The sequence below is a fragment of the Chamaea fasciata genome, unplaced genomic scaffold, assembly GCF_029207755.1.
Source record: "Chamaea fasciata isolate MVZ Bird 193981 ecotype frontalis unplaced genomic scaffold, bChaFas1.0.hap1 SCAF_5, whole genome shotgun sequence".
NCBI lineage: Eukaryota > Metazoa > Chordata > Aves > Passeriformes > Sylviidae > Chamaea > Chamaea fasciata.
In genome coordinates, this window is record NW_027094090.1 from 47,585,700 (window position 1) to 47,595,007 (window position 9,308).

The 9,308-nt window shown below is 51.2% G+C and overlaps 1 protein-coding gene across 2 annotated transcripts; it reads left to right on the forward strand.

Annotated features, from left to right (window-relative positions):
• The first annotated feature begins 579 nt into the window (after positions 1 to 579).
• ARHGDIB (Rho GDP dissociation inhibitor beta) lies at positions 580 to 9,290 on the forward strand. 2 transcript variants are annotated; one of them, XM_066183481.1, is made up of 6 exons: positions 580 to 697; positions 4,238 to 4,426; positions 5,013 to 5,096; positions 5,920 to 5,996; positions 7,452 to 7,515; positions 8,483 to 9,290. In XM_066183481.1, exons 2-6 carry the CDS (start codon positions 4,249 to 4,251, stop codon positions 8,680 to 8,682), a joined length of 603 nt encoding a protein of 200 aa, XP_066039578.1. In that variant the 5' UTR covers positions 580 to 697; positions 4,238 to 4,248; the 3' UTR covers positions 8,683 to 9,290. The 2 variants fall into 2 exon arrangements, with proteins under 2 accessions (XP_066039578.1, XP_066039579.1); XM_066183482.1 differs by lacking the exon at positions 580 to 697 and adding an exon at positions 4,000 to 4,122.
• The last annotated feature ends 18 nt before the right edge of the window (positions 9,291 to 9,308 follow it).

Consider the following 9,308-nt stretch of genomic DNA (forward strand, 5'->3'; position numbering starts at 1 on the left):
CTTTTCGATCATTTAAGCAACCCTGGGAAATGAGAGCTTTTCTCTTCCTGAGGTAGCTCATCTTTGAAACTGCTTGTGTGAAAACGGCTGGGAGTTGGGAACAATAAGCTGATTAGGTGCAGCAGGTAGCAGGAAAAATGAGGTTCATAAGAACCTCCATTTGCAACACTCCATACCTTCCCACGCACGCCAGAATACACAATCTGATTCTCCGCGTATTTTAATCGGTATAATCAGCGCCAGTTTTTGAAATCGACCTTAATTACACCAGGAAAATAAACAAAATAAAAGCCTAGGGAGAAAAACAAAGCTATCACCCGCCTCCCTCCCAGGCAGAGAAGCCCTCACCGAGAGCCCGAAGCCGCGCACGGCGAGCACTCCGGCGTCCCTGGCCGGGCTCAGCTTCCCAGACAAAGCCCTGTGCATCTCTGCGCAAAAAGAGCGCAGCGCGGCGCCGGGCGGGCGCAGACAAAGCGGGGCAGGCGGCGGAGCGCCGCAGCATGCGGGGCCGCGCAGGGCTTCCTCTGCGGGTGGGCTGCTGCCGAGGCTTTTTTTTTTTTTTTTTTTTTTTTCGCTGCGTGTGAGTGTTATTTTTTTTCCCCTGTCTTCACCAACTTCCTTCCTGCTCCAACTGCCAAAGCTCGCGGCTGAGCGCTGACAGCAGAGGAGGACCCCGGCCGCAGGCGCCGCTCCGCCGGTGAGTGCGAGGGGCGGGCGGGGGGAGCCGGGCAGGGACGGCGGGGCGGGCGCACCCCCGCCCCGCTCCCCGCGGGCGCCGCGCAACTCTGCGCCTTCGCTCCCGGGGGCTGGCGCCGGTGCCCGGTCTTGCCCGGGGAGACGGGCACAGCCCTGCCTGCACCCGAGGGGGAAGTCAGGCTCCGCGGGCGAAGGGGCAGGGCAAGGGAAGAGGGCCCCGCGGTCCCGGGCTGGCGGCGGGTGTATCCCTGCGAAGTGGTACCCGGCGCTCCCCGGGAGATGGGCTAACCTGTCCCAGCACCCCGGGGCTTGGGATGGGGAGGCCAGGGCTGGGGGCGCTGCTGAGTCCGGTGTGTTTCTCCCCCATCGCGGAAAATTACTTCCTCCCTGCTAAACCCGCTTCCTGGAGATAAGCCCTCGGCCAGGGGTTGGTTTGGAGAAGTGATGAGCAGACGGAGGGCGAGTAAAAAGCTGCCCCTCTGACAACCCGTTTTGTGCCCGTGGAGCCATGAGGGGGCCGAGGAGGTGCCTACCCTCCCCATTGTCACTGCCCCCTCCTGCTGCAGGTGCGAGGGCAGCTGTCTATCCACGGCACAGGCAGAGCCCAGCTGCGACACTCGCACCTCTCGCCAGGGTGTGATTCCTTCTTTGCCTCCTGCAGCCATCTCTCTCTAACAGGGATCTGTAACCCTGCCCTGTCCTGGCCCTCTTCCTGCTGTTTCACGGTTGCTGCCAGGCCCCAGGGGTTCAGGTGATACAGGCTGGGGCTGCTAAAAAGCAAGAAAAATGTGGCAGGGCAAGAGACCAACCACACAGATTTCTCCTTGCATATAGCAATATAGGGTTAATTTTATTAAGGCTCTTGGCCTTGTTTTAATGAGGCTCTTGGTCTGAATGGGGGGCTCCATGTTAGCCCTTGGCCTGGGCAGTGGCACAGTAGCTCAGGAACCCTGAAAGCAACATGGTGTCTCTGGGGAAGCAGTGGTGCCTGAGCTCAGGAATGTGTCTCAGCTTGCAGAGGGGACCAGCTCTGGAGCTGGAGCGAGTAGGGGCATGAGCTGCTGAGATGGGAGCTTTCCTCTTGGTCACCGCCTGCCTGGGAGTTTGGCAGCAAGGCAGCATCAGGTCCACGGCTTGGGGAAAAATGCCAGAACTTGGTGTGATCAGTGCCATCCTGTGACCCAGAGGTTGTTCATCCCAGGCAGCCTGGCTGGTTCTGTTCCCTGAAGGACCTTGCTGTTGGCATGGCAGGTTGTCTGTCCACCTTTCTGGGATGTTTTCAGAACCTAAAAGCACTCCCCCTCAAGTAAGCCACCCCCGCGGGCTGGCAGGGACTGTTTCTGCAGCATGTGTGACGCAGAGGCAAGGTCTGAGGGATGAGGAGCAACCAGCTGATCTAGTCCTGACTCTGCCCTTTCTCTGCATGTGGACAGGGATGCCTCTTTCCATGTCGTGTGTCTGACCCTCTCCTGTTATAAACTACAAGAGGCGGACGTGGGAGGATGGGCCAGGCAGGCACCTCTGGTCTGTGTTTGTATTGGTATCAGATGCAGCCTGGTATTGTGAGAGAGCTTAGGTCAGTGCTCAGACCTGCAGCTGGAGCCCAAGTGGAAGGCAAGACTTGGCAGTGGCTGTCATGGCTAATCACAGCCTCCTGTGCTGAATGTGGAATGGCACTGAGGGGATTGTGAGGCTTCCTAAGGTGACTGTTGCTGGGGCCACGGAGTTATGGGGCATGTGTAACTGCGGCTTTCAGGAGGGAGCTTTTGGTTTTCTTTCATTTGAGGACAAGCCCACCGGCCTTTCCGATGGTATTTGGGTACTTCACAGTCCTAGGTCTGGGCGTGAACTGAGCCAGGGTTATTCAGCTGTTGGGACCTGTTTTTTTCCCTGTTTGTTTGGGTTGAGATTCCCTTTTATTTCCCATCTGCCCATTCCGTACTAGTTCCTCACTCACCACAAAATTGCAAAGTCATCTTGCAATGGCCATTTCTAATTAGAATACCTGACTGAATCTTCTTGTTTGTGTGCTGCTCAGTCCTTCTCTGTCCCTTTGCAGCATGCCAATGTACCACTCCTTGATTATTTTTCTTCCCTGCACTGGAATTGCTCTGAGAGGTCTGCAAACTGCTCAGAATTGCCTGACACCACTTGCTGATTCACCTTGTACAGTTATTTTTTCTGGGTGGTTGTTGTTGTGGTTTTTTTTTTTTTTTTTTGTGTGTGTGTGTGTGTGTGTGTGTGTGTGTGTGTGTTTCTTTTCTATTTTAATGAATGAAAAAGCTATCCCATTGGCTCTCAGTTTAACTTTTGGGAGCAGAGGCCACAACTGCAGAAAAAGCACAAACAATTTGTTTGGAAAATTGCAAATAAGCAAGCAGAAGGGGACTTTTTAGTAGGGACAGTCTCAAAGAAGCATAAGTGGAAGTGAACTGAATGATCTGTGTAGCTTGACCAAATCCTCTTGCTGACAAAGAACAAGGAATGGCTTGGCCATTTTTGACAACTGCCACTGTACCATGGCACTGCTCTGTTTTTCAGCCTTTCTCTGAAGAGTGGGAAGGTGGCTAGGACCATGTGGCTGGCTCCTCGAGGCTGGCAGCTGATTAAGGGGCACCTGGCACAGCATTGCTTACCTCTGCTGCCTGTCTCCTGTTCCCCCATCCCATGTTCTGGCTGCCCATTGGCTGATATTTCCCTGCTCTGGCTCCCATTTGGGATGCCACCCAAGCAGTTTCGCTGCCCTTCTGCCATTCAGCAGAGTGTGACCCAGCCCTGCTGGCTGCGGCTCCAGCTGTCCTGCCTCTCCACCCCGAGAAACACCACTGGAGCAGCACGGTTATGCGTGGCTGTTCTGGGATCGCCATCATCTTCCTCAGTGGGGAAGGAGTCCTGATGGGTGCCTGAAGTGAGCTGTTAGTGGGAGAACACGGAATGCCAGCAGATAGACTACCCTGCCCGCTTCCTTGAGAGCTTCAGCTGATTTGCTAATCTAAGGAAGTGGCTGTCAGGTATTTGATCTTTCTGTGAAATGTGGATTTTAACCCATTATGAGAGGGTGAACAAAACATCTGTCCTTGGTTTTATTCACGTTTCTCTGTGCTCCAGTGTGTGGCAGTGGCTCTTTGTGCGAGATAGCCGCTGAGCACTGAAGCTTTGTATGATGGCTTGTAATTGCAGGGTTGCCGGCCACAACTGTGCTGCAGAGTGGCTGTAAATCACTCGGGTTTCAGCCTCTGCTCCTGCACCTCCTTCCTGGGAGGGAAGAATGGTGTAGGTCTGCGTGTGCGCGTGGTGCCTGCAGGGAAGAGGAGCGGGGGTAGAGGGGGATTGTGCTTGAGCCAGAATATCAGCACAGCAGTGTCTGGATTGCAGCCGATCACCGTCGCCATTTGCCTGCAGGAATCCTGCTGCCTTCAGCACTGGGTGGGTGCCTGCCTGTCAGGGGGACTGAGGCACGCTGTGCCCAGAGTGAGTGCCCCTGGGGACACTACTTCCATCCACAGCAATCCCATTGACTGTCCCCTCCTCTGTCGCCCAGACCAAGTGACTATGACTGAGAAGACACAAGAACCTCATGTGGAGGACGATGATGATGAGCTGGATGGGAAACTCAATTACAAACCTCCTCCTCAGAAAACACTGCAGGAGCTGCAAGAGTTGGACAAGGATGATGAAAGCCTTGCTAAATACAAGAAGTCCCTGCTGGGAGATGGACCTGTGGTAGTAGGTAGGCTGGGGCACACTGATAGGGAGGGACGGGGGAGATGTACTGCAACAGTGTGCTGTGGGAATGAGGCGAGGTTGCTTCAAAGAAGGGGGATCTTGTTTGACCAGGGACATGCACTGCTTGTGCTGGAGGACTGGGGACTGAGCAGGTGGAAAGTTGCACATAAAAGAACCATGGAAGATGCTCTGAGTCTTAGGAGTTAGGAAGATTACTGGGGAGTGCTGGCATCGGAAAAGGACTCATGGTGGGAGATGTATGGGTCTTGGAGGACTTCTGAGGTGTTAGGAATATGAAGGGGTCAACCTATGCTGAATGGTGGTCTTTTGACTCAGAATAATCTTAAGAAGGAAGTTTTCTGTGGTGGAAAGACGACCTCTAGGTATTGTGATGGAGACCAGAGGGATCTGTGTGGAAAGACTGTGTAGGCATGTGGTCCTATTGTGCTAAGGAAGCCTGACATTACTGGGTGTTTCCTGAAATGCAGTTTCTTTGTGGCAAGGCATCCCTGTTTCTTCAGTGTCCTTCCCTGCCTATTGCATTTAATTTTACAAGCTGACAGCTTCCCCCTGACTTTTCCTATCTGCAGACCCAACAGCTCCCAATGTGGTGGTCACCCGACTCACTCTGGTATGTGACTCTGCTCCAGGACCAATCACTATGGACCTTACAGGTAGGCACAGGCTCTGCCCTTGGTCACAATGGGAAACAAGCAAAGGCCCTGGCATGCTCCAAGTTAAAGGAGAGTTTGTCCTGGCGATGCTACAATGGGTTTTAGAGGAACTCTGAAGTCATCTTAGCCTTGTTTCTTATCTTAAAGTATACACATAGGAATAAAAAAGGGGGAGATGTAACAGTGGAAAATATCTTTCTTTTTCTTCATCTAGACTGCTCTAGGAGTTATCTCTGCTTGCTTCCTTTCAATAAGACTTCATGAGCAGAAGGCATGTGCATGCATTAGGGTAACAGGCTATATCGAAACTTCAGAATCGAGCAATACTGCAGTTCCGGCCCCTGGGGACACGGGGAGAGAACCTTATATGGGCTTTTTCTGTGGAGAGAGGATGCTGGGCCTGGAGAGGCAGAGAAACTTCCTGTTTGCCCAAAACCATGCAGAGCCCTGCGGGGCCCAGGCAGCCTTCCAAGTTGGGCAGGAGCTGTGAAACACGCTCCTCTCATGGATGGGTGGGGAATACACACAGTCCCTGCGAATGCTCAGCAACAAGTCTTTGCATAAACATCTTTATGTATATGTGCTTAGGTCTGTGATTAGGCATTATCTTCTGTGGGCACAGATACATACAAACACCCAGGAATTTCTGTGTATTTTTGTCACTCAACACAATCTTACACAGACATCTGAGTACTCCTTTTACAGGTGTCACCCTTTGAAGGGATGCTCACCTCTGACAGCAACCTACGCCCATCTTCCCCCCTGTACCTGATCTCTCCTTGCTGTGACATCTTTTGCTGACAGCTTGATCCTCTCCTTGCAGGTGACCTCGAAGCACTCAAGAAAGAGACCTTCGTATTAAAGGAAGGGGTGGAATACAGAGTTAAGATCCACTTCAGAGTGAGTTGTTTTCCTTCCAGTTGCTTCTTATCTGTTGCTAAGGCCAGTCAGTGGCAGTCTATCATTTAACTAGAGCCAAGCAGCATGCCAAAAGCTGAACATCTGCAAAGCTTCCCAAGCTTCAGGTGTTGTTTTACCCAACAAGGGATGAGATATTTCCAGGAAATCGTTTCTGCTTGCTCACCGCCTGGAGGAAGTTGGTTTCTGTTTGCTCACACTGATAAACAAGAAGTGGCTTAAAAGCCAGATGGGTAGTTTTGGCTGAGTTTGGTTTTGCTTTTTAGCTACTGGAAAATCTTTACTTCACACTAAGTGGAAATGAACAGAGAGGAGAAGAGAAGAAAGAATGGCTATTCATGAAGTACTGATTCAGTCAGTATTACCAGGCTTCATGTACACATTAAAGAAATGTAATATTGTAGCATTTGGCTGAAGATACCTGAATTCTTCAGGTCGTGATATACCCAAATGGGCTCATTTCTCCCTCAGTTCCATTAATCTGTGTGTCAGCCATTTCGTCTGTTTACAGCTGAAAATGAAACTTGGCCATGCTGCAGTGTGGCATGCAGCACTGATCTGATCATCTCTACAAGTGCTTGCTTCAAAGCTGGGCTTGGAAGACAAGGCAAAAAGGGAAGAAAGATAATTCTCCTGAGACAGATGAGGGTAGAGTTCTGTAGAGCAGAGCTCCCTTTTTCTCTGAGGCTTGCTGTCTCAGAGATGAATATCACTCAATGCTCTCCCCCAAGACACCTCCAGCTCTCTTTTGTGCTGTGAAATATTTCCATCTGTATCTGTGTCTTGTTGACCAGGGATACCTGAAGCCAGACAGGTTATTCTAACTCCCTCCATCAATTCCATGGATGGTGAGGGCTTGTACTGTGTGAATTCAACCCTGGGATGTAAAAGGATTTGTCCATCTTGTTTTCAGATTGAGTAGTGTACAATGTGGGAAGGCAGTGTATGCTGGAGGAGAGCAGCAGTGGTTACATCCAAGCTTCCATGCGAAATTTGAAAAAAGATTCTGAAAAATGTCTCTCTCTCTTTTGAAAAGAAACTTGCCAGCTCCCCATGGAGCTTAGAGGGCACCTGGAAGTCATCCACTCATTGGGGCTGAAGGGATGACTCTAGTTACCCATGTATGGTTTCCAATATGAAAATTATTAAACAGGAACTTCCTGCTTCACTGTTCTTCATCCTCATCAGCATGTCTTGAGAACCTTACTGATGTGCTTCAGTCAGCTTCAGAGTTGGGCTAGGGATGGGGAAGTGCACGAGATGCACTGAGGATGCTTAAGGTCTCCAGGTATGGAGATGTCTCTATGGAGACATTGTTTTAGGGATCTGTACAATGTGCCCTGTGCTGAGGCTCCATCTAGGATGGGTAAGGAGGGGGAAAATAATCAGGTACAGAACCAAAACTCTTCTCTTGACACTTCTGGTTACTTCCTGCAGGTAAACAGGGACATTGTGTCGGGATTGAAATATGTGCAGCACACCTACCGGACAGGGGTGAAGGGTGAGTAAGAGTCCTGCATGCCCTGCACAACCCTGCTCCTATCTGTGTGTTCCCTCTTCTCAAAGAAGTATTCCTGCAGCTCTGGACTGGGACAGAGGCTCCCTTGTCCCAAGTCCCACCCTACGTTAACACCCAGGAGATGACTTCTCAGCAGAATGCATAAGCCTGCTTCACCCAGAACAGCGGTTTCTTGTTTTGTGCGAACTTGGTATGAGCCAGCTCTGGTATCTGTATGCTACACCACTGTCTGCAGCAGCAAAGTCCACAGAGACTCTGCTTAGACAGTGCTTGCCACAGATTGCCTCTCCATACAGAGCTCTTCTCCTCCCCTCCACCCCCTATGCAGTGTCTCAGCCTGTGGGGAGCTTCCCACTCTCTGAAAGTTCTTCAGAAGTCCTTGGTAAAATTCAGACCTGCTCTATAAAGCTTCCCATTGTATACAGGGCCCTGTATTTGCCCGTGGGTTCTCCCCAGGGCTGCTCTGCTTGGACAAGGCAGAGGAAAGCCTCATCTTGCACACGCACACACCCCACGTGGTTGCATTTCCGTGCAACCACCTCTGAGGCTTCAGCATCCTGCTCAGCACACGTAACTGGTGTCTTCTCAGCAGTAAACAGAAGTAGTGGGAAATCAAAGTAGATCTTGAACCATATGCTGGGTGTACTCACATCCTTCTAGCAGCTAGAATGTTCAGTTTCCTCCCAACTTTATCTCAAACCAGGACAAGCACATACATGTGAGAGTGTACAAACTGAGTTGCCTGTTCACCTGCCCATCCACCCATGTTATCCTTCCAGCTGTTCTTATGCTTCACTAACCCACTTTTCCCACTGATTCTGCTCCCCTTTGCTGACATGCACTGTTCCTTTCTCCCCCATCTCCTTTCTGCTCTTTTGCTCATGGCTTCCTCTCTCCCTTATCATTCCCCATCTGAGGGGCTTATTCCCTGTGGATTGTTTTCTCCTAGTGGACAAAGCCACATTCATGGTTGGCAGCTATGGGCCACGGCCAGAGGAGTATGAGTTCCTGACACCTGTTGAAGAGGCTCCTAAGGGTATGCTGGCTCGAGGCACCTATCACAACAAATCCTTCTTCACGGATGATGACAAGCATGACCATCTCACCTGGGAGTGGAACCTGTCCATCAAGAAGGAATGGACAGAATGAGTTCACCCTGTTTGCCTTCCCCCTTCCTATCCCCTTGCCTCCTGCACCAGTCTCCAGGTGGGTCATGCCCACTACTGCTCCTTCCTTCTGGCATGTCTGGCCACAGCCCTGGCAGCCCTTTCTGTGGGTGCAGGGGCTCTGTGCCAGCCTTGGTTGATGCACAGCCCTGCAGGCGGCCTTTGCTGCTTCTTCTGATACACTGAAAACAACCCAACCATTCTCACCACCACCTCATCATGATACCATGATGGGTTAAATTGAGAAGCATCTCCCTCCCTCTCCCCCAGTACTTCCTCCTGTTGTCTGTTGTCTTCATCTCTCCTGTACCAACTCCAGTCCTGGAAGTGCCTTTTCGAGGAAACAAGATCACCTGGCAGGGGCGGACTTGTCCCTAGAAAATCCCTGTCTTGAGTTACACTTGCCATGTGCTCTGACTCATTGTAAAGGGTTATTTACCTCCCGTGATGGTCTCCTGGTCTGTATCTGGTGCCCTTCCCTGTTAAAATCCATCCTTGTGCAGGCAAAGCCAGTCAGGGGGAATGCAGCTAGATGCCGTAACAAGACTTCAGTGTCTGAGAATAAAACCAGTTTCTTTCTTCTTTTCTGCATGAGTGTCGCATTCTTTT